This window comes from Hyla sarda, chromosome 4 (assembly GCF_029499605.1).
Source record: "Hyla sarda isolate aHylSar1 chromosome 4, aHylSar1.hap1, whole genome shotgun sequence".
NCBI lineage: Eukaryota > Metazoa > Chordata > Amphibia > Anura > Hylidae > Hyla > Hyla sarda.
The window spans coordinates 327,213,501-327,240,588 of record NC_079192.1 but is presented as its reverse complement, the minus strand read 5'-3'; the positions used below and the strand labels follow the sequence as shown (position 1 = coordinate 327,240,588).

The following is a 27,088-nucleotide window of genomic DNA, read 5'->3' as shown; positions in this document are numbered from 1 at the left end:
GAAAAGAACAACTCAACTTCAGAAGCTCATAAGTACTGAAAGGATTAAGATTTTTTAATAGAAGTTATTTACAAATCTGTTTAACTTTCTGGATAACCCCTCTGAGTCTGTGCTTGTTTCATGCTGCCTGTGGTTTGGGGAGCATGAAACTAAAAATAGGTTCCATATAAGGCTGCATTCCTATAATGTAATGTTATTTACATAAGATTGGACAGCCCCTTTAACCGCTGTCAAGCACAAATTTTCCATCTTTCACTGCATATAGGCTTGACGCTCTAGAGCAGTGGTCTTCAACCTGCGGATCTCCAGATGTTGCAAAACTACAACTCCCAGCATGCCCGGACAGCCGTTGGCTGTCCGGGCATGCTGGGAGTTGTAGTTTTGCAACATCTGGAGGTCCGCAGGTTGAAGACCACTGCTCTAGAGAGCCAGTAATTTATATAAGTTGTGGAATCGTTGTGTAATTGTGTGAATATAAACACTAGTGATGTAGACTGTTCACATTTACTATGGTGGCTACGTTGCAGATTCAACTATGTGTTCACGAAACATGGAAGTCAGGTGGTCTTTGGCCATTGCTTGTGTTCATAGTGCACCAGATCCGATATTGTGTTGAGGTTTCCCCCAGACACAGATGTGAAAGGAGCCTTATTAGTAGGTGTGTGATGCCTGTGATTAGAGATGAGCGAACTTACAGTAAATTCGATTCGTCACGAACTTCTCGGCTCGGCAGTTGATGACTTCTGCATAAATTAGTTCAGCCTTCAGGTGCTCCGGTGGGCTGGAAAAGGTGGATACATTCCTAGGAAAGAGTCTCCTAGGACTGTATCCACCTTTTCCAGCCCATGGGAGCCCCTGAAAGCTGAACTAATTTATGCAGGATAAGTTACTGCCGAGCCGAGAAGTTCGTGACGAATCGAATCTACTGTAAGTTCGCTCATCTCTACCCGTGATGTACAGAATTATAGTGCCTCTTTAGGTGACAGCTGGTATTGCAGCTTGATATTATCCTGTCCCATATAGGGAATTTCCTGGAGCTGAAGGAGTTACTTTGTATACTGAGGCAGGGATCAGAAAGAAGACAGCGACATCTTGTGATCTTATTGTTTCAGGCAGTGGTTGTATGATATATGCCTGTGAGCGGCACATGCTTATTTATACGGCTCTAATAGTGATCAGAGAGTTAAACTACCAGCAAGCATCCTACAGAAACCAGCTTCACTCCTGATACAAGTTAGAATCCTAATGTTCCTATATATGCGTATTTTCTGTTTTTATTAATAAGAGGCATCTTTTACAATAAACCTTGGTTTTTAATTTAATAACTCTTTCATTTAATGTCACTTTCTGATGTGTCATTTCCACCTTTTTTTAGGTTTTGGTGATAAAGCTATGTATTTTGTCATAGAAGAGCTTTATAATGACAACCCAGTGTGAATTCCCTGCCTATTTTGGCACTGTCCGTTCAATTGTAATGTATCTAAATGTGTGACGCCTTCCATTTATTTTCAATAAGATTGTGACGTCACGACTCCGCCCCGTGTGACGTCACACCCCGCCCCCTCAATGCAAGTCTATGGGAGGGGGCGTGACTTGCCCATAGACTTGCATTGAGGGGGCGGGACGTGACATCACACGGGGGCGGGGTTGTGACATCACGATCTTCCGTACCCGTGGTCCGGAGCGAGAACCTCCAGCGTTGCCTGAAGCAGATACAGGTGGGTGCTGCATGCTATATTGTGTGGGTCTCCAGTGGTGCGACCCCCGCGATCAGACATCGAATCCCCTATCCTTTGGATGTCTAGGGGTGGAGTACCCCTTTAAAGGCCCATCACTACCTCATTGGACTGCTTTGAATGCCACAGTAATGGCAAATCTTGTAGTGGCTGCTATTGATACTAGATAGTGTTTGGACTGTGGATGCAGGATCACAATGGGATTAATCTTTTTATATTTTTTTATATTTATTTATTTTTTAGAATAAGTTTTCTACCCCAGGATTAGTTATTAGGCAGCAGCAGCAGTGGAAATGTATTACATGTTGATCATTCATTTGAAAGTAATAAATGGATGCACATAGCGGGTGCATCAATTGAAGTCCATATGTCCTGGCTGTCATGACGGCAATTGTTATGTTAACTCACTAGCCAGATTTACATGTGATAGCCTGGGGGGGGTGTAGGGTGTAGGGAGTGTAGCTGCGTGGTAATCAAAGGGTGCTTGTTAACCCTGGCTATTCGTGACGCCAGGGTGAGGGCTCCTCAATAAAGCTTTTGCTACCGCCGCCCTTCCCAGGAACGATAGGGAGGTAGATGATAATAGGTTTGAGGTAGAGAATAATAGATTGTCCACAACCAGAGAGAGTTTCTGTAAACAGTGTTAACTTTTACTGAAGTTTATTCTGTACATTTCATTAACATAACAGTCTCTTAGCATAACAACAGCTTTCCTTTGGAGATTGACAATGGTTGGGACTTTAGTATTAGCAGTCTTTTAGTCTATTGCGCTGTTCCACTGGATTTAGGGGCATTAGTTGCGGTCCAGTAGTCACGCTAGCATTAGCAGGAATTAGATTTGAACTCACGATTTTTGGTTCTGCTGAGGCCGTAGGTTTTGAGGCCTAGCATGTCTTTGAAAGTTGCGTAGCACCGTCCTGTTAGTCCGGCATCCACGAGAGCAGCAACCCAAGAGATCGATAATTGGACGCAGCTCCCTTATATGGGCAGGGGCTGGACTAACGCTAATTGGTCCATACGGATGTCAATCACCATTACAGAGATTTGTAGTTAACACGTGACCCAAGGACCTCCTAAGGTCCTACAACATACCATTGAGGTTACTAGCAGGGTCACATGACTGAAGGTCCTGCAACGCTGAACAAGGTAAGTACTATACATTACTATGAAATATAGATATAATTATTAAATATAGACACACATTAACATTAGTTAGACTTAAAGAGAGTCGACTAGGGGCTCTCCCACCTGAGGAACCCTACCTGAACGTAGTTACTCTGACTTTGGGGACCTCTACACTAGGTACAGTATGCAATACGGTACCGGGACACCACATACACTAGACGCAAACGGATATTAGGCAGAAAGTGAACAGTCAGTTCTAGAAGTTTATGAGTTGTAAGAAGAAAAAATAGGCAGATGTAAGGATCTGAGAAAGTTTGACGAGGACCAAATTGCGATGGCTGATGTCCCAGCATCTCCAAAACTGCAGGTCTTGCATGTTATATAGTGGTTGATGCCTACTACAGGTGGACTAAGGAAGGACAACTGGTTTACCAGTGGTTGTTTTTGGGTGTCCACAAACTTATCGATGATTGTGGGGAGAAAAGGCTAAGCCATCAGGTTGTATCCCCCAGAACAGCTACTGTAGCACAAATTGCTGAAAATGTTAACGCTGACTATTATGGATGTCAGAACACTCAGTGCATATGAACTTGTATATGGGGCTGTATAGCCACCGACTGGACACTGTGCCAATACTGACCACTTGTTCCCTACTGAAAGTGCCTAAAATGTGTGCATCAGAAATAGACCATGGAAGAATAGCAGTGGGTGGCCTCCTGTTCAGTCCTTACAACACACTATTGATGGATACATGCTAGGCCCAATATGATAGATCTATAAAACCTTGTGTAAAGGAACAGGGTAAGGCTGCATTCACACCACGTTTTTGCAATACAGTTCCCGTATCAGGTTTTTGATGAAAAAACGGATTCCTCAAAACCAGACTAAACTGTATCAAAACGTGTGTACAAATTTCAACCCGTATACAGTTAAAAACTGTATACTGTTTGAAAAATAATGTCCGGTTGCATCAGTTTTTTTAAGAAAAAAAAGTATAAGTTTTTAACTTTTCACTCCATTTTGAATAAAGTTTCACTTGTTTTTATTGAAATTCCAAGAAAAAAAAACTGTGCAAAGTCAAAAACCGTATGGTGAAAACCGGATGGAACTGTACGCACATACAGTTCTGTACGGTTCCCATTGACTCCCATGTTAAAAAAAAAAAAAAAAAAAAAAAAAACTTTTACGGTTTGATACAGTGGTAGACTACGTTTTGGGGTACGGGAAAAAAAACTGACAAAATCGTACAGTATGCAAAACGGACACAACCTGATGCATCTTTTGGCATACGGTTTTCAATGGAGAGTCAATGCATATGGTTTTCAATACGGTTCCGTACGATTTTCACAATTAAAACGTATACGGGAACTGTATTGCAAAAAACGTGGTGTGAATGCCCCCTTACACATAACAACAACAAATCAGATTCAATCATTCATTTTTCAGAGAAAAAAAATCTGATTAGTTGCTATGGGCAACTACTCATCTGTTCCTTTTGTACAATGTTTAATAAGTCTTTTCCATTGTTTTTATTCCGATTTATTTAGTTTAATAGCATGTGGTAGAAATCATTATAATGAGCGCAGACAAGAATCGAGAAACAATTGTCGCATTGGTGACTATTATGAAATAGTTTTCGCTTACTGAGATGAAGTTTCTTTAGATAATAGCTACTGAGGTCCTTAAAAGCCCTTTTTGCAGTGCCACCTTACAAAATAGGGCTCCGGGAATGGTCTAAAGCAGTGGTCTTCAACCTGCGGACCTCCAGATGTTGCAAAACTACAACTCCCAGCATGCCTGGACAGCCGTTGGCTGTCCAGGCATGCTGGGAGTTGTAGTTTTGCAACATCTGGAGGTCCGCAGGTTGAAGACCACTGGTCTAAAGCCTCAGGAAAAGCATCCCTTCTGTAGTTTGCAGTACTTTAGTAGTTGTATACTTTTTTTTTTTTTTTTTTTACTTTTTTTTAAATCTATTTCCAGAAACAGTCATTGCTTTACCACTAAAAGGTTAACCACCTTTTGAGAGTCAATGAAAGTGTTAAGGAAACCTTTTCTTGTTTTTGTCTATAGAAGTTTCCCGTAGGCCGCCATTGTGAGTGCTTTCGTGTAATTACAACCCCCTCTGCCAGAAGTTTAGCATCCCCGCAGGCTTTTTTTTCCCCCTTTAAAATAGATTTGGCTGCACAGAGCACAACAGGTTGCAGTTTTGAGCTGAGCTATTTCAAGACAAGCCATGCTAGAGCCCGGGAGACAAGGGCACCGCATAAGTGACATAGGTAACTGTTGCCAGGAGACCCGTGAAAAGGGCTCCATCCCTCCACCCCCGCTTCCATTTTAGAGCGTTGGCCTGTTAAGTAGGTGGTCCTTGTTGTAGATCAGCGTCTGCTGATGTGACTTGCGTCACCAATATCACAAATTAGATAGTAGGCACTTGAGCTGTATCGGCGATTAGAAGTGTGAAATGGAGCATATCATGGGGCCAGTGACACATCGAAAGGGGGACTAAGTATATAAAGTGGCTAAAAAAAAGCTTTGTATTGGAAGATATAATGATATCCACTGTATTATTATAATAGCCTTATACGCCTTGTATAGATACGCCACATCTGGACAATTAAGAAAACTGCTCCTTAAAGGGGTACTCTGCCCTTAGACATCTTATCTCCTATCCAAAGGATAGGGGATAAGATGTCTGATTACGGGGGACCCCTGGGATCTCGGCTGCAGCACTCCAGCAAACTCGCTCTGTGCGTAATGACGGGCAATGCAGGGGACAGAGCATCGTGGCGTTACGGTCCGCCCCTCAATACAAGTCTATGGGAGGAGGCGTGGAGGCTGTCACGCCCCCTCCCGTAGACTTTCATTAAGGGGGCGGGCTGTGACGTCATTAGGGGCGGAGCCGGGACGTCACGATGCTCCAGACCCTGTATCGCCTGTCATTACGCACAGAGCGAGTTTGTTCTGTGCAGTAATGACAGCGGGGTGCCGCAGCAGAGATCCCGGGGGTCCCCAGCAGCGGGACTCCGTGGTCAGACATCTTATCCCCTATCCTTTGAAAAGGGGATAAGATGTCTAGGGGCGGAGTATCCCTTTAAATGGGTACTCAGGTGGAAAACAATTATTATTATTTTTTAAATCAACCGGTGCCAGAAAGTTAAACAGATTTGTAAATTACTTCTATTTAAAAATCTTAATCCTTCCTGTACTTCTCAGCGGCTGTATACTACAGAGGAAGTTATTTTCTTTTTGAATTTTGTTTTCTGTCTGACCACAGTTCTCTCTGCTGACACCTCTGTCCAGAGCAGGATAGGTTTGCTATGGGGATTTGCTCCTGCTCTGGACAGTTCCTAAAATGGACAAAGGTGTCAGCAGAGAGCACTGTGGTCAGACTGAAAGGAAATTCTCAAAGAAGAGACAACCTGTTGTAGCGCATACAGCAGCTGATAAGTACTGGAAGGATTAAGATTTTAAATAGAAGTGATTAACAAATCTGTTGAACTTTTTGGCACCAGTTGATTAAAAAAAAAAAAAAAAAAAAAATGTTTTCTAGTGAAATACCCTTTTAAAGAGTACCTGTCATGATCTTGTTAAATGTTATAATCCTCCCAGTTCACTGCCTCAATCATGACAAACCACCCCCTGCCTTTATTTTTTATTTGTTTTAGTTTTACCTTTGTATTTTCTGCTCAGTCTCAGTCAGATTCACAGACTGGACAGGGGCCTTACCCAGCTTGCGTGACATCATCTGAAGCCATACAGGGGAGAACTTCCACCCTTTGCCACACACAGCCCAGAGCAGTTCAGTGTGAGATGGGCTATGATTGGCTAAGGCTGCACCCCCCCCCACCCCCACCCCCCTCAGCACTCCAGACTGCATTTCCTGATTTTGGATTTCTGCCAGGCCATCAGGAGTCCAAAGTCTTTGCAAGAGATAGGGGGAAATGTGCTATGAACAAGTAGGGGGACACCTAGTGGAAGCTTTTTGTTAAACACAAATATAACATAGAAAACTTCTTTTTTTTTTTTTTTTTTTTTTAAACAAAGTACATTACTAAGATTTTTTATTTACCTTAAGGAGTGGAATAGCAAAAATTTGTTTTAATGAGAGTGTCCATTTAAGACACTGCTCTCCAACTGCAATTATGGCCTGTCCCATTAGTAGGCAGAGTTGTCTAAAGTTCTAAAGAGTTAACATTTTTGATAACAATCCTAATGATTTTGATCGGGTTCACAAAATGGACTGTCATAAGGTAGGTGGAGTTGTAATGTGTCAGACTTTGGTTTTCCTTAAGACAAGATACCTGACAACTGTTATCTCCTTTTGGGTATGGATAATGCATACGCTATGGATTAATCTACCAGTGCATTCATATTTTGCTGGTTACATTATTATGGACACTTGCCATACAAGAGGCTCTGAAGGAAATGGTGTCATCCATTCCCTATATTAACGTTTGGAAAGCTTTAGACAAACAGAATGTTTTAAGAATGTGCCAGACTCGTTTTTTTTTTTTTTTTTGTATTTTTTGGCTGCTCTATTGATTCTAAAAGTAAGTCTGTCATCTATGAGATACTTATAGTAAAACACTTCTATTGCGCCTGCTATTTACTATTTACCACACTTCCTGTTCTGATTGTCTCATAGGAGCCATGTGGTGACGCTCCATCATCCAGGCTGTAAAGTAGTGGTAATATCATACACAATACTGTACTTATATTTACTTAAAGATACATGACAGAATTGCTTCAGTAAATTATAAAAAAAAAAATAACTATATCAATGCCCTCACCACTGAAGGGGTTGTCTAGCGAAAAATGTTATTTAAATCTTAGGGTTGTCTAGCGAAAAATGTTATTTAAATAAATGTGCTTAGACTGCGTAATTAAACAAAAAATGCTTCTACTCTCCTCACTTGCAGAATCCGCTATCGGCGCCCAATCTCAGCCACCACAGGATTTCACTGAGCTGCAAACAAGACATCACATCACTGATCAGCCAATCACTGGCTGAAGGAATGTCCAGCTCCAATCAGTGATTAGCTGAGCGCTGATGTGACGTGGTATCTGCAGCACCATGAAGTGCTCTGGCGGCTGAGACATGGCATTGATACATGGAAGTGGTATAGGTGTAGTGCATTAACAGCTTGAAATACTGTAGTTTGGACCAAATTCAAAAATAAGTCAATATACAAAAGGTGCTATGGCCAGTGAGGTCAATTGGCAGCTGTCCTGTGTTACGGAGACTAATCCTGTTCTAAAATTAAATGTATGCTAGTGCTGGGCGGTATACCGGTTCATACCGAATACCAAAATTTTTATCCGGCACGATATGAATTTTCCCCCTTACCGCAATACCAGTTTGGCCCCTCCCCCTCGGAGGGGCCCAGTGCTGCGCTGTCCCCACATCGGGGAACTAATCATATGTGATCCACGAGCGCTGATCTGCTCCCCCCCCCCAAATTAATCATCAGCCCAGCGCTGCTCTGTCCCCATCGGGGTACTACTCACATGTTACCCGCAAGCACTGCCCTCCTCGTCCTCCTGTTTGTTGCGGGCCACCTGCGCTGGCTGGAACTCTGTACTGTAAGCTATATCCCTATGCCCGGGCTGCAAAAGGTAAACAAAACCACGTTCCTACGTCAGCCTTACGCTCTTCCTGGGGAAGGTACGTCGGTGAGCCGTCAGCCTATCACCGGCCGCAGCGATGTTCCACCCCGGTCGGTGATAGGCTGAGCCAGCTTCTTACATGACAGTGGACTCAGCCTATCACCGACCGAGGCGGAACTTCGCTGCGGCCGGTGATAGGCTGACGGCCGCATAGAGATACAGCTTACAGTACAGAGTTCCAGCCAGCGCAGGTGGCCCGCAACAAACAGGAGGACAGTGCTTGCGGGTGACATATGTGATTAATACCCCAGTGGGGACAGCGCAGCTCTGGGCTGATTATTAATTGGGGGGGGGGGGGAGCAGAACCTGATTTAAGGGGGGAGAAATACCGTTATATACCGTGGAACCGCCATAAGTTACAAAATTACCGTGATACACACATTTGGTCATACCGCCCAGCCCTAATGTATGCTTTACTATTTCTTATTTCTATCTCAAATTGACTTAGTTTGTGCTGTGTGAATCGCACAGGTAAAAAGGACAAAGATTACACCTCCCCACACCACAAGATATATGATGTGTCAAGATTTGTACAGGACTGTTAAGGACAGATTGTGATACACTTTTTAGTAGCTCCTGAGGAGGAGTAGATCTTAAAGAGAGAAAATGTATTGAAAGGAACCTGTCATGTACAAAAATCAGTGTAATCTGTAGGCATCATGTTATAGAGCAGAAGAAGCTGAGCGGATTGAAATATAGTTTTTAGGGAAGAGATTCAGTATAATTTGTAATTTATTCATCTAACCCTCTGCATGGTTTTGCCTAAGGAGTCCAGTGGGCGGTCCTAATCCATGACAGCTTTACCCACATTAGTATGTATACAAAGACATCTGTCAATCACTGATTAGGACTGCCCCTTGCACTCTTGAGGTTAAGATGACAGTATTACTTGTTATATTGAATCTTTTCCTGCAAATATATCAATGCTCAGCTCCTCCTGCTCTATAACATGCTGCCTACAGATTAAACTGCATTTTTAATGTGACAGGTTCTCTTCTCTTTCATATATATTTGAAAACTGAACTGGAAGAATGTTGCATTTAGGAGGGCTTATACCACTATTACTGCTTTATTTATACACAGATTTTTATCACATCCAGCTCAAAGCACTAGCAGTATGATACAGGTACAAAGAGTGAGGTCACAGAACATGATTTACCCTGAGAAATCCTAGTCTGAAGGGAATCTGTCAGTTCTATATAATACTCACAGCTGCAGACATGGACAGATAGCTATAAATAAAGCATGATATAAATAATACCTGTATCTTAGCTGGGGGCTATTTGCAAAGTTATAAATTAGCATTTTCCTTTCATGCTCAAGTTTTAGAGGCCAAGCTGAGTTGCAGCATGCATGCCCCCCTCAATGGATCATGTATGTCAATCTGTAAAGGTAGGAAAGGAGTGGGGGAGAGAGGAGGTATGCATGCTGCAGCTCAGCAACTCCTCCTTTACACTTCAGCTCTGAGCATGCTTTAGAGATGACAGACACTTTTTAAAGAAAAACTGCAGGGACCCAGCTAAGTAGTCACAGAGCCCTGTGGCTGTTTCCGGCCCCGCCAGCATTGAGTGACTCCTCTCTCTCTATCTGTGTACTTCTGAGCTTTGAATGTTGAATGTTTTTTTATTTTTTATGTTTTAGCATGTGCACAGAAATGTGCTTCCTCTATTGTGGTGCAGAGAGGACACAGAGTACCGCCATGTAGGAATTACCTTATGTGATGAAGCACAGCTTAAGTACTTCTATATGGCTGGTATTAATATATGTTCCTCTGGGTGCCGCAGTGTGTACAGCTTTTTCCTTTCTTCACCGCCCACTCATGGCAGCTTTAGGATCACACATTAAAGTAACACTACATCTGTCTCCTTGTGTCTTTAATTATCACTGTGTTGCTGGTGATGGCGGACAGGCTCAGATCCTGTGATCTCTTCAGTCATCAGATGCCGCTTACTGGGGAAGAATTTGGCTTTCCCCCTGTCCAGTGAGGACAGTGCATTGTGCCCATCCTACCCAGGAGCTTCTTACACAGCATATTCCCTTACATCCCTCCTGAAAGCTTTGGTCTTTCACAGTTATCTTATCTGCTCCCATACTACACATATTCTAATATTTCTATTAAATTGCACTGGAGTCTATATGACCGTGACCATGGGCCTTCAAGTGAACATTGCATGCAAGGAGATCTTTCGTTATATTGTATTTTGGCCCTTTGTTTTAGGAAGTAGTTGCATTTAGTATAGATATATTTATTAGAATACCCCTTAATTCTACCATTTGTTTGAGCTCTGAGAATATTCTTTTAAGATTAGGCAACATATATTTTTATATAGATATATAATTTTTTTAATGTTCCAAACATGAGTCTATGTGGGGGAAGGGCCCAATGAATGGGATGCCTCACAGCCATCCAGAAAGTAATGTGTTTATTATTTATTTACTTTTGTATTTAAAAAAATAAAATAAAATACATGGGAGCCAATGGGTGATAGATGGCATCTTGCACCATACATTTCAGGATGTGTCAGGTTTAGACACTAGTTAAAGAACAACCCTTCTGTTTTCAGAGGTGGTGTCTTAATTCCTATTTGACTAGTAATTTTGTCTCTTTCACTGACCCTGTTTTTTTTTTTTTAATTCAGATAATTTTCCATGCCATGCTGTTTCCATGCCAGGAATAAGAGCTTTTTCATTAAAGCGTACCCGTCAGATCCAACAAAATTTTTTTTTTTAATATATCACTCATTACCTAATCCTGACCATGTACATCTAATTTTTATGTGTCTAGCACCTTTATTTTTTTTATTTTTATTACACTTTTAATTTAGCTCACTAGTCTGAATTCCTCTCAAAGGGAGGGGGCGTGGCCTCACTGTGCAGGTCTCCGCCCCCTCCCTCAGTATGCTGTCTGCTCACATCTCCCCTAGCATTAGCAAAACTACAACTCCCAGCTTGTCCTCACTGACAGTAGCGGGACACAAGCTGACAGTGGGAGGATTTTTCCTCCAGCTGTGAGCCCTGCGCTCACAGATGTCAATCAAGGAAGTGTGTCCATGACATAAGCGATGACGCATGGACACAGCAGGACAGGGGGGGCAGTTGTTTGACTGGCTTTTTCAGTATGAAATACTGAAAATTTTCTAATGTAAGCAATTGAAAAACCTATTGGTTATACATGCTTTACAACATACCAAAAGTTTTTGTATCGGACAGTGCCCATTTAAGCACTTTCATTAATGTGCCTACAGGTTAAGCCGCTATTTCTTCTAAGTACATTACCTGGACCTTTAGTAGGAGACAGAACCTCTGCTGCCAATAAGATCCGTGAATTTTCAGTGCCTCTTAATGGTAGAGGCCAAATATAAATATTCTGAATATTGATATTAGAAAAATAAGAGTTCCCATCTGCATAAGTCCTAAGACATACTGTGAGCAATTTGCATCTGTTTCCTAGTTATATAGATATGCAGAAAATAACCCTTACAATATGGCGCTTCAATATCAAGGAAGATGCCGCTAGTTGTGGTAACACAAACTTTAGTCCAATGTAAAACCATGACGGGTTTCGAAGGATATACCGTCTTTCTCAGATTGATCAGGTCCATCCTTTTTTCTTTCCTTGTTGTAAACTGTTAATAAAATTCCTTGAAGTTTGGTCATGTGCTAATAATTCAGGGGAATTGTGGGAAAAGCAGAATTTCTTATTTTGTGCATTGTGAACGTGACTCTTTAGGATGTTGCTGTGAAGTTATATCCAAATTACATGCAGGACAACTCCTTTTGAAGCTGCCATAGTGAAGAATAATGTATCTTGGCCTTGTATGTACACAGTTGGGACATTACCAGTCCATGAAGAAATATTTAAATATTTGTAATGTCTTGTAATGAAGAATCATAAACTTGCCCACGCACGCCATTGATTTTATGAACCACAACAATGATGTCATATGTCGGCTATGGCACGCACAGGATTTCTTTATAATGCTGATGTAATCTTCCCAACAACAAAACCATTGTTTCTAATCACATCTTTTATATTCTATTCATTGACATGTACTATTATAATAAGATTTTCTCACTGAACATAATTGCTAGAAAATCTGTTAGGGATGGTTAGGTTTGTATGCCCACAGGCCAGGCCCTCCTTAGGGTGAGGCCGCACCTTGCGCTTATTTATTTTTTTAGTTGTGGCTAAACTTTTATAGACCTGTTCAGTGTGTACTTACCTTTTACTGAGGTTGCTTATCCTCATGAATTTGGCATGATGAAATAAGTGATGTTTTTGACATTTATTGTAGGGGGGTCAGATTTAGAATAGGACTGACAGGACAGGAGGAAGACACTGAATAAAAGAGACAGGTGGGACAGGGCCGTCATGTGGTGGATAAGAAGTGCTGAGGTTGTGCAATTTTTAGTTATAAATACTAACCCGCCTTACAAGCTCGCACACGGCCATGTGTTTTTCTCTTACTGTTGGCTTGCAGAGACACTGAGATGTCTGCCAACCTACAGAGCACGTAATCGATGTCACCATAACCTATGCATAGTTATAACACTTTGTTTGGGGGATGAGTTATTATTCATGAAGACAGATCAATCCTGGAATCTATTCAGTTCAATTGCCTGCTAAAAAGTGACTGAGCTCATACCATGGAGTCAGATCAACTGCTGGGGGCCCAAGGAGAGGGACGCCCAGCTCAGATAAGTTCCCCTCTGCTCAAGAGTTGGCTGTAGCTATCAGATTTATGTCAACAGAATCTCTTCAGTTCACTGGAATCCAGTGACCGTGACTTATCTGGGGCTTCTGACTGATTATTCACTGATTTCTGGCATCCGGGAAACCAGGTTGGAACAGTGGGATTTGATGGGGTTATCCCAAGATTGAAAGTCATCCCTTATCTACAGGATAGGGGAAAACTAGCTGATTGGTGGGGGTCCGACAACTGGTGGGGATCAATTGTCCCTTGAGTAAATGGAGTGGCAGCACACGTTTGGTCCCAGCAATAAACCCTGACCAATCCGCTAGTTATCTCTTATACTTATATTACTTGCGCGTTCACATTACAGCATTACTAGAATTAAAAAATATTTATTGACATGTCAAATGTATTGATCAGTCGGGGCCCACATGTTCAGATGCCCATTCAGCACCCAGACCCCAGTCATCCAAAACTTGTGACATCTCTAATGTTTTTTTAAAGTGATAGTAATACTTTTAGGGTATGCTCACATGTACAATATACAGTGATCCCTCAACTTACAATAGCCTCAACATACAATATTTTCAACATACAATGGTCTTTTCTGGACCATTGTACCTTGAAACCAGACTCAACATACAATGCTATGGAATCTGCGAAACGTGTCAATGGCTGGAAGAACCGACCAATCAGAATGGATATTTCACTGGTAAAACCCCTGTATTCCTAAAGTGCATGCACTGACTGGTGTCTGGTAGCGCCTCCCTACAGTACAGGGAGGTATTACATGTTCTGTACTCTTTACCTGTGCCAGGGTTAGCTGCTCCTTTGGGCATCAGGTGAAGGCGGCTCCACTTTAAATTTTTTAGGACACTGTGTGTACTGTACAGGACCTCGAAGAAGCTTCTGTCCTCTACATAGACCAGTGTTTCCCAAAGAGGTTGCCTCCAGCTGTTGCAAAACTACAACTCCCAGCATGCCCGGACAGCCTTTGGCTGTCCGGGCATGCTGGGAGTTGTAGTTTGGCAACAGCTGGAGGCACCCTGGTTGGGAAACACTTTTATAGACAGTGATTACAGCTCCCAGCAGATCTTTATTACTTTTATATGTAAGGATTTGCTTTATCTGTATTAGTTATCTACTTATTTATCTTTAATCCTCACTTTTTCCTATTTTTGGATGACATTTTGGTGCTTCAGAACCAATTACCAGGTTTCCATAGAGTTATGGTCTCCACATACAATGGTTTCAACATTCAATGATCGTCCTGGAACCAATTAATATCGTAACTTGAGGGACGACTGTATATTGCAGATTTTATGCTGGTAAATCAATGATGAAATCTGCCACCTTTTATAGTACATTGGTTCTACTGACACTTTGCTTTAGGCTATTGTTTTCTTATTGCTTCTGAAGATATATAAATGAAATGACAACTGGGCGTTACCATTATCCTTGTCAACGAGGTGTGTCCCTACCCTACCACTGATTGGACAGTTGCACTCCATTGCCTTTAGTACAACCTACTTAGTCATTATTATGTTTTTACAAGGGAGGTTTTTACTTTTGGCTACTTTTGATACATTTTTATTATTATGTTTGAAGTGCCTATGCATTTCTAAGAATTACGGCATATATCCATATCCATCTATAGGAACACAGCAATATCATTTAAGGTGCCAGCGACCCAGACCTAATCGAAATCTACATGTACATAAAATAAGAATGTCACCCCACTCCAGGGTCTGGTGCAAAAAATGTCATTCTTTCTTCCTGAGACATTGAGAAATAAAAGAACTACATTATTTGTACCCTAGAGATCTTTTCTATCTATCATAATCTACCAGGAATGCCCTGAAGGTGGGGACATTCGCAATGACAAGACTGATGTTGATCAAGTGTAATACTTAAAGGGGTATTCCAGGAAAAAACTTTTTTCATATATCAACTGGCTCCAGAAAGTTAAACAGATTTGTAAATTACTTCTATTAAAAAATCTTCCAATAATTATCAGCTGCTGAAGTTGAGTTGTTGTTTTCTGTCTGGCAACAGTGCTCTCTGCTGACATCTCTGCTTGTCTCGGGAACTGCACAGAGTAGAATAGGTGTTAAGCTGAGCACTCCGGGTCCCTGCTCCTCCCCGGAGCGCTCGCGGCGTTCTCCTCTCTGCAGCGCCCCGGTCAGACCTGCTGACCGGGAGCGCTGCATTGTCACTGCCGGCGGGGATGCGATCCACGTAGCGGGACGTGCCCGCCTGCGGGTCGCATCCCAATCTACTCACCTGTCCCATTCCCCGGCTGTCACGTCCCGGCGCGCGCGGCCCCGCTCTCTAGGGTGCGCGCGCGCCGGCTCTCTGAGATTTAAAGGGCCAGTGCACCACTAATTGGTGCCTGGCCCAATCAGTGTCATTTAGCTTCCCTGCTCCTTGTGTATAAAAACCCACTTCCCCTTCCTGTCCTTTCCGGATCTTGTTGCCTTTGTGCCTAGTGAAAGCATTTTGTGAGTGCCCTTACCAGTGTTACCAGACCTTCTGCCGTTGCCCTTGACTACGAACCTTGCCGCCTGCCCTGACCTTCTGCTACGTCTGACCTCGCCTCTGTCTAGTCCTCCTGTACCACGCCAGTCTCAGCAGTCAGTGAGGTTGTGCCGCTACTGGTGGACACGACCTGGTTGCTACCGCCGCAGCAAAGCCATCCCGCTTTGCGGCGGGCTCTGGTGAAAACCAGTAGCAACTTAGAACCGGTCCTCCGGTACGGTCCACGCCAATCCCTCTCTGACACAGAGGATCCACCATCAGCCTGCCGAATCCTGACAATAGGTTTGCTATGGGGATTTGCTTCTAAACTGGGTGGTTCCCAAGACACATGTCATCAGACAGCACTTAGACGGAAAAGAACAACTCAACTTCAGAAGCTCATAAGTACTGAAAGGATGAAGCATTTTTAATAGAAGTAATTTACAAATCTGTTTAACTTCCTGGAGCCAGTTTATGTATAAAAAGAGTTTTTTCCTGGATAACCCCTTTAACAATTGTACTATGAATTGTGTTAAGGTTGGGCAGAAGAGGAGAGAAGCTAAAAATGTTTTTTTATTCTTTATGTAATCTCCATTTGCACATACATGGTGCTCACTGGGTGCTATGAATAGACCATATCTAGCATCAGGGTTCTCTATTGGTCCTGCTGGTCAGGAGATAGGTGCTGGGTCTGACTGCACCCAGTAAGAGTATATTTATACCTATGTACACTGGTGAATACATGTGTAAATAATGCATTATGTGGAAGTAACCTGTCTGCTTTTCATTACAGCTGACACCAGGGGGTAAGGCAGAGGTGGTCGGAGTGAACGTCGGGGACTGGTTGCTACAGATTGATGGCGAAAGTACCACAAATATGACTCACATTGAAGCCCAGAACAAGATTCGAGCCTGTAGCAATAAATTAAGTCTAGCTCTTAGCAGGTAAGGAACAGGGTACAACAGATGGAACTAATTTGGGACTGCTAGTCTGTGACCATGCTGGTCCATGCTGGGATTACTATATCTATCGAGTCTATAAATTCATAAGCTAGTTGACATAGATAACACACAAAATAGGAAGTGCATCATGTTGTCCTTGTAACTATGGCCCCTGGTTGTATTGTGGACTATTCCTATGGTAGGATAAAATGAAATGACCTTTGTTTCCTCTCTTTAGATTCTCCGCGGGACTGAGTAACCAGCCAAAGGTAAATTTCCTCCATCAGTATACAAGTATATGAATGGTGTGTGGGTGTTGTCTGTATGACTGCGGGCAGAGGAAAATGAAGGAGGGGAACAGTCTATGGTTGTCTTGGATGTAGTTATTTTTATTCTCTTGTATCAGATGTATTTTTATCTATCCTCGCTTTCTATATCTAAATGGGATTGCAACCTGTCTGCTTTATTCTTCTCTCCTGATCTATGCATTAACATTATCCATCAGTGCACACACAAACTATCTCCTTCCTGCTGTGACCCTTTGCCTCTGACTTTGGCTAGCCTGGCGCCAATCTCCTGGGTAGCCCTCTCTGACCTGCAGAGACTGCTTTCCCTCATTCACTGCTGTATATACCCTGCAGGATAAACACAGGCTGTTTTATTCTAAGCCTCAGGAATGTATCTGGCGATCGGATGGGAACATGTTACTTGAGGAAGATGAATTCTCACTAACATGAGCTGTGCCGTCAGTTATCTTTAACCTAGTTTCTGAATGGTATTCCAAATGGAAATGCTGGAAAGAACTAAGAAGCTTTTACAACCTTTTAACGGGAATCTGACACATTGAAAATTCAGTCAATATGCAGACGTTATTATAGAACAGGGTTTTCTGAGAAGATTGATTTATAGTTTAGGGAAAAGTTCTAGGATAACTTGTCATTTCTGCTCATTCTGGGCTCTGTAGTCTTGCGGGCGGTCCTACTCAGTGATTGACAGCTATTTGTGTAGAAGTGTATATATAGAGAGAGCTGTCAATCACTGAGTAGGACCGCCCAATTGACTACATATTCCAGAATGAGCAGAGATGTATATGAATAAGTGAAAAGTTATCTTGGAGTTTTTCCCACAAAACTATATATTAATCTGCTCAGTGCCTCCTGCTTTATAAGACTATGCCTGCAGATTGGACTTTCAACATGACTGGTTTTCTTCAAAAGAATAACTCTCTCTGCTAGGCAGCATAACTTGATTGCCTTGGCGCTTGTGTGTTCAGGTGCCAGATCCAGGTAGCAACCTCTTTATCACCAGAATTTGTACTAAGTATCCAGGAAAGGTTTGGCACACCAGATGAAGTGTATACTAAAATAGGTCATGGCGCATGCTTTATCAGAGCATGGTGTGGTCCTCTGCTCCATGGTCCTTTGCAGTCTCTTGAGTGCCCAGCAGTGACATGCAGGACGGGTCATTCTCAGTCTTGCTTTCATTTGTAGACTACTGTACCAGCATACGGAAATTAGAATATATACAGCTTGAAAAGGGTCAAGCCCGAAACATTACTTATAATCTTCACCTACAAATTATACGCTCAGTTTTTATATGGTGACATGGTTAAAAAAGATTTTAACTGCTTAAAGGGGTAGTCCATTGCATAAAAGCTTATCCCCTATCCTAAGGATAGGGGATAAGTTTCCACCACTGGGGCCCCCTGCGATCTCCTGTATGGGGCTCCGGCAGCCCGCGGGCAGGGGTGTGTTGACCACCGCACGAAATGGCGGCTAACACGCCCCCTCATTACAACTCTATGGCAGAGCTCGAGCGCTGCCTTCGGCAATCTCCGGCTCTGCCATAGCGCTGTATTGAGGGGGCGTGTCGGCCGCCGCTACATGCGGTGGTTGACATCCGCTATCTGACCAGTGAGCCGGGGCCCCATACAGGAGATTGCGGGGGGGGGGGGGGGGGGGGACCCAGCGGTCAGACACATATATAAAACCATTCCTGCAGTAGAAGAAAGCTAACGTTATAATTCAGAGTTGAGTTAGCAAATCTGAAACATTTTCCCTAATCTATAAAAGCAGCATGAAGCATCTATTCTATAACTTGCTGTGCAGAAGCCAAGCTAATGTCTGAGTCATTGGTTTACTGGTTTTATAAAAGCATATTCAGGCAGAAATCATTTCTGTGTGGGCGCAATTAACATCCGTGTATAATGATAGCGTTCGGGGATGTTAATGGGAAAAACAGCGCACCTAAATGTCACATTGAATGGTCCTATATTTAAAATGTAGATTTATTGTAGGTGGTTTTATACTTCTTTAGCAACAAGATTTTTTTCCTATGCTTTTGAGAAATATCTTTTTTTATTTTATTTTTTTATACAAATATATTCATCCTATTGGGGCCCAATGTATTTCAATTGAACACGCTTTTGGCATACATTTTTAAAAATATAGGGAAATGAATTTTCTATTGTTTACTAAAACAGTATTTAAAAAAAAATGTTATATGCTTTTTCTAACATTTACTGAAAAAAAAAGAGAAAAATCCTTACAGAATTTAATGTGAAAATGACATACTGCCATGTAGCAACCTCCATAGGCTATGCTTTGTAAACTGTAGCTTTGCTGCGGATCTGCATTACTGAATAATCTGCAGCTACAAGTACAGTCTTAGTGGATCTGCATTTACTGTAACATTCTTTAGTGTACTCCACTAAACTTAAACCGTGTGAAGGAAAGCTGTTTTACTGCTAATATGGCTGGCAACAGTTAGGTTTTTCTAGCAGTAGAACTGTGTGTGTGTACATATATATATATATATATATATATATATATATATATTGTGAGAAATATCAGTGATCGCCCTTTGCTGAGGGAAAGGGACACGTGTCTGTCTTTATCCAAATCAGGCAAACAGCAGCAGGTTCATGCAATCTGACTCTTGGTCAGGTTTATTAGAAAGGTTGCAAGCCAAATAAAAATAACAATACAGGAACAAAAGGAAAACCTTGCCTGTCCGGCACTAACTATACAAGTGATGACCCTCACTACCAGCTGGAGAGCTTCTCTCTGCCAGCTAACAAAAATACTTTCAGCAACCTTTACTCACATAAGTCTCTCCACAGACAGGCGTTCTGTGTCCTCAGCCAGAGAGAGAGATCTGACCTCCTGGCTTCTCTTTTATATCCACCCTCTCATTCACCTTAATCAATCACCTGGCAGGTGAGAGGCTCTGGAGTTACCTCACATAGGAAAGGAACCTGGGAGAAATATACCTGCCTTCCACAACCAAACCTGCATGAGTGTCACATATCCCCCCCCCTCTGCTCAGGCCACTGGGGATGAGCACCTGTAACCAAAAGGCAGTGAACACGTGACAGTGCATCTGCATTTCCCTGCAGCCGACCAGACCTATGCTCTACTGTAAAGTTGTAGGCCTGCAGAGCTAGAAACCATCTTGTTACCCTGCTATTTTTCTCTTTACTTAGGTACATCCACTTCAGAGGGGCATGGTCAGTTACTAACTTAAACTTTCTTCCCAACAAATAATATTTGAGGGACTCAAGGGCCCACTTGATGGCCAAACATTCCTTCTCTACAATTGCATAATTTCTCTCATGCTTATTCAGCTTCCTGCTTAAATAAAGCACAGGATGTTCCTCTCCATTCCTGATTTGTGACAGGACAGCCCCTATTCCTGTCTCAGAGGCGTCTGTCTGCACCACAAACTCCTTTTTAAAGTCCGGCGTAACCAAGACTGGCTGGGAACAAAGGGCCAATTTCAATGTTTGAAACGCTTTTTCTGCTTCAGGGTTCCACCTTAACATTATTGAGTCTTTTCCCTTGGTGAGATCAGTCAGGGGATTAACTATGGATGCAAAATTAGGTATGAACCGTCTATAATAACCTGTAATTCCCAGGAAGGCCCTCACCTGTTTTTTATTCAGAGGTTGGGGCCACTTCTGGATTGCTTGAATTTTGTCAATCTGGGGCTTGATTATACCTCTTCCGATTATGTAACCCAAATATTTGGCTTCTTCTAAACCAATGCAACATTTTCTAGGGTTAGCTGTCAGACCTGCTACCTGTAAACTGTCAATTACTGCCTGTACGTCCGAAAGGTGAGTCTCCCAGTCAGGGCTATGTATCACTATGTCATCGAGATAGGCCGAAGCATATTTCCTATGTGGTTTTAACACTCTATCCATTAACCTTTGGAAGGTTGCGGGAGCCCCATGTAAGCCGAAGGGCATATTTACATACTGAAACAACCCGTCAGGTGTGGAAAATGCTGTCTTTCCTCTGACTGAATCTGCCAATAACCTTTCGTTAGATCTAGTGTGGTGATGTAGCGAGCTGTGCCCAGCCGGTCTATAAGCTCGTCCACCCATGGCATAGGATATGCATCAAACTTAGACACAGAATTCAACTTTCTAAAGTCATTACAAAATCTTATAGTACCATCCGGTTTTGGAATTAATACGATTGGGCTGGACCACTCACTATGAGATTCTTCAATCACCCCCAATTCCAGCATCTCTTTCACCTCCTTAGATACTGCCTCTCGCCTAGCTTCAGGGATTCTATAGGGCCTTACATGTATCCTTACTTCAGGTTCCGTTATAATGTCATGTTTTATGAGAGGTGTCTGCCCTGGTTTGTCAGAAAAGAAGTCTTTGTTATGAATCACCAATTGTCTAGCTTCTTTCTTTTGCTTGTCAGACAGAGACTCAGCTATATTAACATTAGGTATCCCAGTACCATCACAGGCTGGCAAAATGACCGTCGTAGCCAGAGCTTGCCTGTCTTTCCAAGACTTGATTAGATTCACATGGTAAATCTGCTCAGGTTTTCTTTTATCTGGTTGGTGAACTTTATAATTCACCTCGCCTACTCTTTCAATAATAGAGTAAGGACCCTGCCATTTGGCCAGAAACTTACTCTCTACAGTAGGAATAAGTACCAACACTCGATCTCCTGGCGCAAAGGTACGAACCTTAGCACCCCTATCATAAATCCTTTTTTGCATACCTTGAGCCTGTTCCATGTGTTTCTTTACAATTGGCATCACGGCTGAAATTCTATCTTGCATTTGTGAAATATGTTCTATCACACTTTTGTAGGGAGTGACCTGCCCTTCCCAAGTCTCTTTTGCCACATCTAACAACCCACGGGGATGTCTGCCATATACCAGCTCAAATTGTGAGAACCCTGTGGATGACTGAGGCACTTCTCTTACTGCAAACAATAAATATGGAAGCAAAAAGTCCCAATTTTTCCCATCTTTGTCCACTATTTTCTTTAACATCTGCTTTAGGGTCTTATTAAATCTTTCCACTAAGCCATCAGTCTGAGGGTGATAGACTGAGTTGCGTAATTGAGTCACCTTAAACAACTTACAAAGTTCCTTCATCACTTTAGACATAAAGGGAGTTCCCTGATCTGTAAGTATTTCTTTTGGAATGCCCACTCTACTGAACACCTGAACCAACTCCTTTGCAATGGTCTTAGACGATGTATTGCGCAAAGGTATAGCCTCGGGATAGCGTGTAGCATAATCCATTATGACTAAAATATGTTGGTGACCACGGGCTGACCTTACCAGGGGACCAACTAAATCCATCCCAATCCGTTCAAATGGTACCGCAATGATAGGTAAGGGAACTAGGGGGCTGCAAAAATGGGGCTTAGGAGCAGACATCTGACACTCTGGGCATGATTCACAATACTCTTTTATATCATGATGTAAACCAGGCCAGAAGAATCTAAGCAAAATTCTCTCTGTAGTTTTCTGGACTCCCAGATGGCCCCCTACAATGTGCCCATGTGCCAGATCCAAAACTGTTCTCCTAAATGCCTTTGGAACCACTAGCTGCTGTACGGTATCCTCCCCTTTTTTATCTATCTGGTACAGTAAATCATTTTCCAGGGACATATAAGGGAAAGCAAGCCTAGCCCCAGGCTCGACCTGTACCCCATTTATTACTTTTACATTTTCTCTGGCTCGAACTAGTGAGGGGACCTTTAACTGCTCACTTTGAAAGTCATATTTTCTGACCTCTAAATCAGGTATACATTGTTGAGGGATCCCTTAAGTTTCTGTCTCTGGTTGTGGTTCTCCTAAATCCCCTGTCATAACAGAAAAGGGAAAGGTTAAAGGCCTTTCTGCAGACACCCCAACTACATCGTCCACTGGGGAACTCTCAAGTGGCTCAGGGCTTAAGTCAGGTGTTGCGGGCCTATCAGGTGTACCCTCTTTAATTACCAGATTGTATTCCCACAATTTCCAAAAATATGGAAAATCCCTACCAAGTATAACATCATGCATTAAAGCTGGGACTATCCCCACCTTGTGACACACAGAACCATAAGGAGTTGAAATACAAGCAATAGCAGTTTGGTGTTCACAAGTATCCCCATGCACACATGTTACAGTGAAAGTGTCTGGATGCCTGTTAGAAGAACCTATGATGTTGGCCTTTACCAGACTTACCACACTCCCTGAGTCTAACAAAGCAACCACCTTTTATCATCTACTGTCAGCTCACACAGGTGTTTTTTAGACCCGACTGAGCTGGCAGCAGTACACACTACTTGAGCAAACATAGACATTCGTTTTTTCAAAAATGTAGCATCACATTGCATAGGTTCAATAGTCAAAGGACAGTTCATGGCAATATGTCCCAACTCATGGCAACGAAAACATCTTATGTTATCTTTGCCTAGTCCATAGTCCTGCATTTTAGGCTTTCCTGAGCCCACAGTCTCATACTTCTCATGTGAAGTCTTTACATTCTTCCCAGTTCCAATGAACCCCAGAACAGTCTTACCAGGAACTTTTGCTGTCCGGATGGTTGAGGATTGGGACTGGGTGTTACTCAACAGCTCCTCCGCCGCCGAATACCGTTCAACAAGATCCACAAGCTGGTCTGCGGTTTTGGGATCTCCGTGGCTTACCCACTTCCTTAATGCTGGTGGTAGAGCCCTTAGGTATCTGTCCATAACAACACGTTGAACCACCTCAGGTGCTGGTAAAACATCTGGTTGTAGCCACTTCCTGGTCAGATGGATGAGGTCAAACATCTGGGAACGTGGTGGCTTACCCACATTGTATGCCCACTGGTGTACTCTCTGGGCTCTGACCGCTAGGGTTACACCCAAACGGGCCAGGATCTCTGCTTTCAGTTTATCAAAGTCCTGGGCTGCCTCAGGTTCAAGATCATAGTAAGCTTTTTGTGCTTCTCCTATGAGGAATGGGGCCACCAAGCCCGCCCATCACTCCTTAGGCCATGCTTCTCGTGTAGCTGTCCTCTCAAAGGTTGCAAGAAACGCCTCCACATCATCTTCCGGCGTCATCTTTTGCAGATATTGGTTTGCACGAATATCTCTTTGTGTGGACTGTGGCTGCACATACTGCATCATCTCCTGCAACATCTGGCGGTCTTTATTTGAGGCCTCTGTTAAAGCAGTCAGCTGGGCCGCCAGCAGGCGATTTGTATGCTGCTGTTCTCTGGTAGCCTCTTGCTGAGTTGCATTTGTACGCTGTTGCTCTCTGGTAGCCTCTTGCTGTGCAGCAACAGACTGCACCAAGGCCTTCACTACGTCATCCATTATTTGTCACAGTTCGCTCCTGCTGTGGCACACTGTGCAGAACCCTCTGCTGTGGTGACAGCCGCTTGCTGTCCAAATCTCTGGGTCCCAGAAACAACTTCCCCTTAACGTGCTGCCCGCATCCGACACCAAATTGTGAGAAATATCAGTGATCGCCCTTTGCTGAGGGAAAGGGACACGTGTCTGTCTTTATCCAAATCAGGCAAACAGCAGCAGGTTCATGCAATCTGACTCTTGGTCAGGTTTATTAGAAAGGTTGCAAGCCAAATAAAAATAACAATACAGGAACAAAAGGAAAACCTTGCCTGTCCGGCACTAACTATACAAGTGATGACCCTCACTACCAGCTGGAGAGCTTCTCTCTGCCAGCTAACAAAAATACTTTCAGCAACCTTTACTCACATAAGTCTCTCCACAGACAGGCGTTCTGTGTCCTCAGCCAGAGAGAGAGATCTGACCTCCTGGCTTCTCTTTTATATCCACCCTCTCATTCACCTTAATCAATCACCTGGCAGGTGAGAGGCTCTGGAGTTACCTCACATAGGAAAGGAACCTGGGAGAAATATACCTGCCTTCCACAACCAAACCTGCATGAGTGTCACAATATATATATATATATATATATATATATATATATATGTATATATAATATGGAAATACAACTTTACACACAAAATCAGTTTTTTACATGCATTTTAGAGCCTGCAAAACCCCACAATCCAAGTTGTAGACATAGTCTTATTCATGTTTTACAATAGGCTCTAAACTAGCATTTGGCTGCAGTGTTTTATCCTAATGGCTAGAAAATTGTACACTGCTCAAAAAAATAAAGGGAACACTAAGATATCACATCCTAGATCTGAATGAATGAACTAATCATATGAAATACTTTCGTCTTCACATAGAAGAATGTGCTGACAACAAAATCACACAAAAATTATCAATGGAAATAAAATGTATCAACCCATGGAGGTCTGGATATGGAGTCACACTCAAAATCAAAGTGGAAAACCACACTACAGGCTGATCCAACTTTGATGTAATGTCCTTAAAACAAGTCAAAATGAGGCTCAGTAGTGTGTGTGGCCTCCACATCCCTGTAAGACCTCCCTACAATGCCTGGGCATAGTCCTGATGAGGGATGTCCTCCCAGACCTGGACTAAAGCATCCACCAACTCCTGGACAGTCTGTGGAGAGAGACATAATGTCCCAGATGTGCTCAATCGGATTCAGGTCTGGGGAATGGGCGGGACAGTCCATAGCATTAATGCCTTTCTCTTGCTGACACACTCCAGCCACATGAGGTCTAGCATTGTCTTGTATTAGGAGGAACCCAGGGCCAACCGCACCAGCATATGATCTCACAAGGGGTCTGAGGATCTCATCTCAGTACCTAATGGCAGTCAGGATACCTCTGGCAAGCACATGGAGGGCTGTGTGGCCCCCCCCAAAGAAATGCCACCCCACACCATTACTGACCCACCGTCTCACCGGTCATTCTGGAGGATTTTGCAGGCGGCAGAATGTTCTCCACGGCGTCTCCAAACTCTGTTGTGTCTGTCACATGTGCTCAGTGTGAACCTGCTTTAATCTGTGAAGAGCACAGGGTGCCTGTGGCGAATTTGCCAATCTTGGTGTTCTCTGGCAAATGCCAAATGTCCTGCATGCTGTTGGGCTGTAAGCACAACCCCCACCTGTAGACGTTAGGCCCTCATACCACCCTCATGGAGTCTGTTTCTGTCCGTTTGAGTGGACACATGCACATTTGTGGTCTGCTGGAGGTCATTTTGCATTGCTCTGGTAGTGCTCCTCCTGCTCCTCTTTGCACAAAGGCAGAGGTAGCAGTCCTGCTGCTGGGTTGTTGCCCTCCTTCAGCCTCCTCCACGTCTCCTGATGTACTGGCCTGTCTCCTGGTAGCACCTCCATGCTCTGGAAACTACGCTGACAGACACAGCAAACCTTCTTGCCACAGCTCGCCTTGATGTGCCATCCTGGATGAGCTGCACTACCTGAGCCATTTGTGTGGGTTGTAGACTCCGTCTCATGCTACCACTAGAGTGAAAGCACCGCCAGCATTTAAATGTGAGAAAAACATCAGCCAGGAAGCACAGGAACTGAGAAGTGGTCTGTGGTCACCACCTGCAGAACCACTCCTTTATTGGGGGTGTCTTGTTAATTGCCTATAATTTCCACCTGTTGTCTGTTCCATTTGCACAGCAGCATGTGAAATTGATTGTCAATCAGTGTTGCTTCCTGAGTGGACAGTGGGATTTCACAGAAGTGTCATTGACTTGGAGTTACATTGTGTTGTTTAGGTGTTCCCTTTATTTTTTTGAGCAGTGTATTTTTACAGTACAGTGCAAATGTTTAGAATCTTTATTAGGATTTGACACTTTTTTTTTAACTCAAAGGGCCAGTAAACTGATAAAAGGAATGTTGTGATTTTCTATCACAGCTTAAAATGACTGCTGTGCAGATTATTAGTCACGTGACTGGAAATCCCATGACAGTAAAAGATTAATTCTCAGCTTTCTCACAGCACACTTCGGCCTATTGTCCAGAGGAAAAGTTACTGAGTTGCCCCGAGCAACCAATCAGATCGCTTCTTTCATTTTTCGAAAAGGCCGATGAAAATGAAAGAAGCGATCTGATTGGTTGCTAGGGGCTGGACAGGTTTTGATAAATCTCCCCCCTAATGTATTAAATAGAGTTTGCACTAGAAGAAAGTGTCTACGGTTAAGTGGATTCCCGAAATGGCACACACCAACATCATATCATCAGCAGCAATAAACACAATTC

At 43.0% G+C, this 27,088-nt stretch overlaps 1 protein-coding gene across 5 annotated transcripts in view; it reads left to right on the top strand.

Moving 5' to 3' along the window:
- The window catches only part of PDLIM7 (PDZ and LIM domain 7), a 117,869-nt gene that overhangs the window by 25,833 nt on the left and 64,948 nt on the right, over positions 1 to 27,088 (top strand). For all 5 annotated transcript variants that reach the window (XM_056575019.1, XM_056575015.1, XM_056575016.1 and 2 more), the window contains exons 3-4: positions 16,533 to 16,684; positions 16,920 to 16,950. In XM_056575019.1, the coding sequence (XP_056430994.1) occupies positions 16,533 to 16,684; positions 16,920 to 16,950 (183 nt within the window). The remainder of the gene's footprint in view (positions 1 to 16,532; positions 16,685 to 16,919; positions 16,951 to 27,088) is intronic.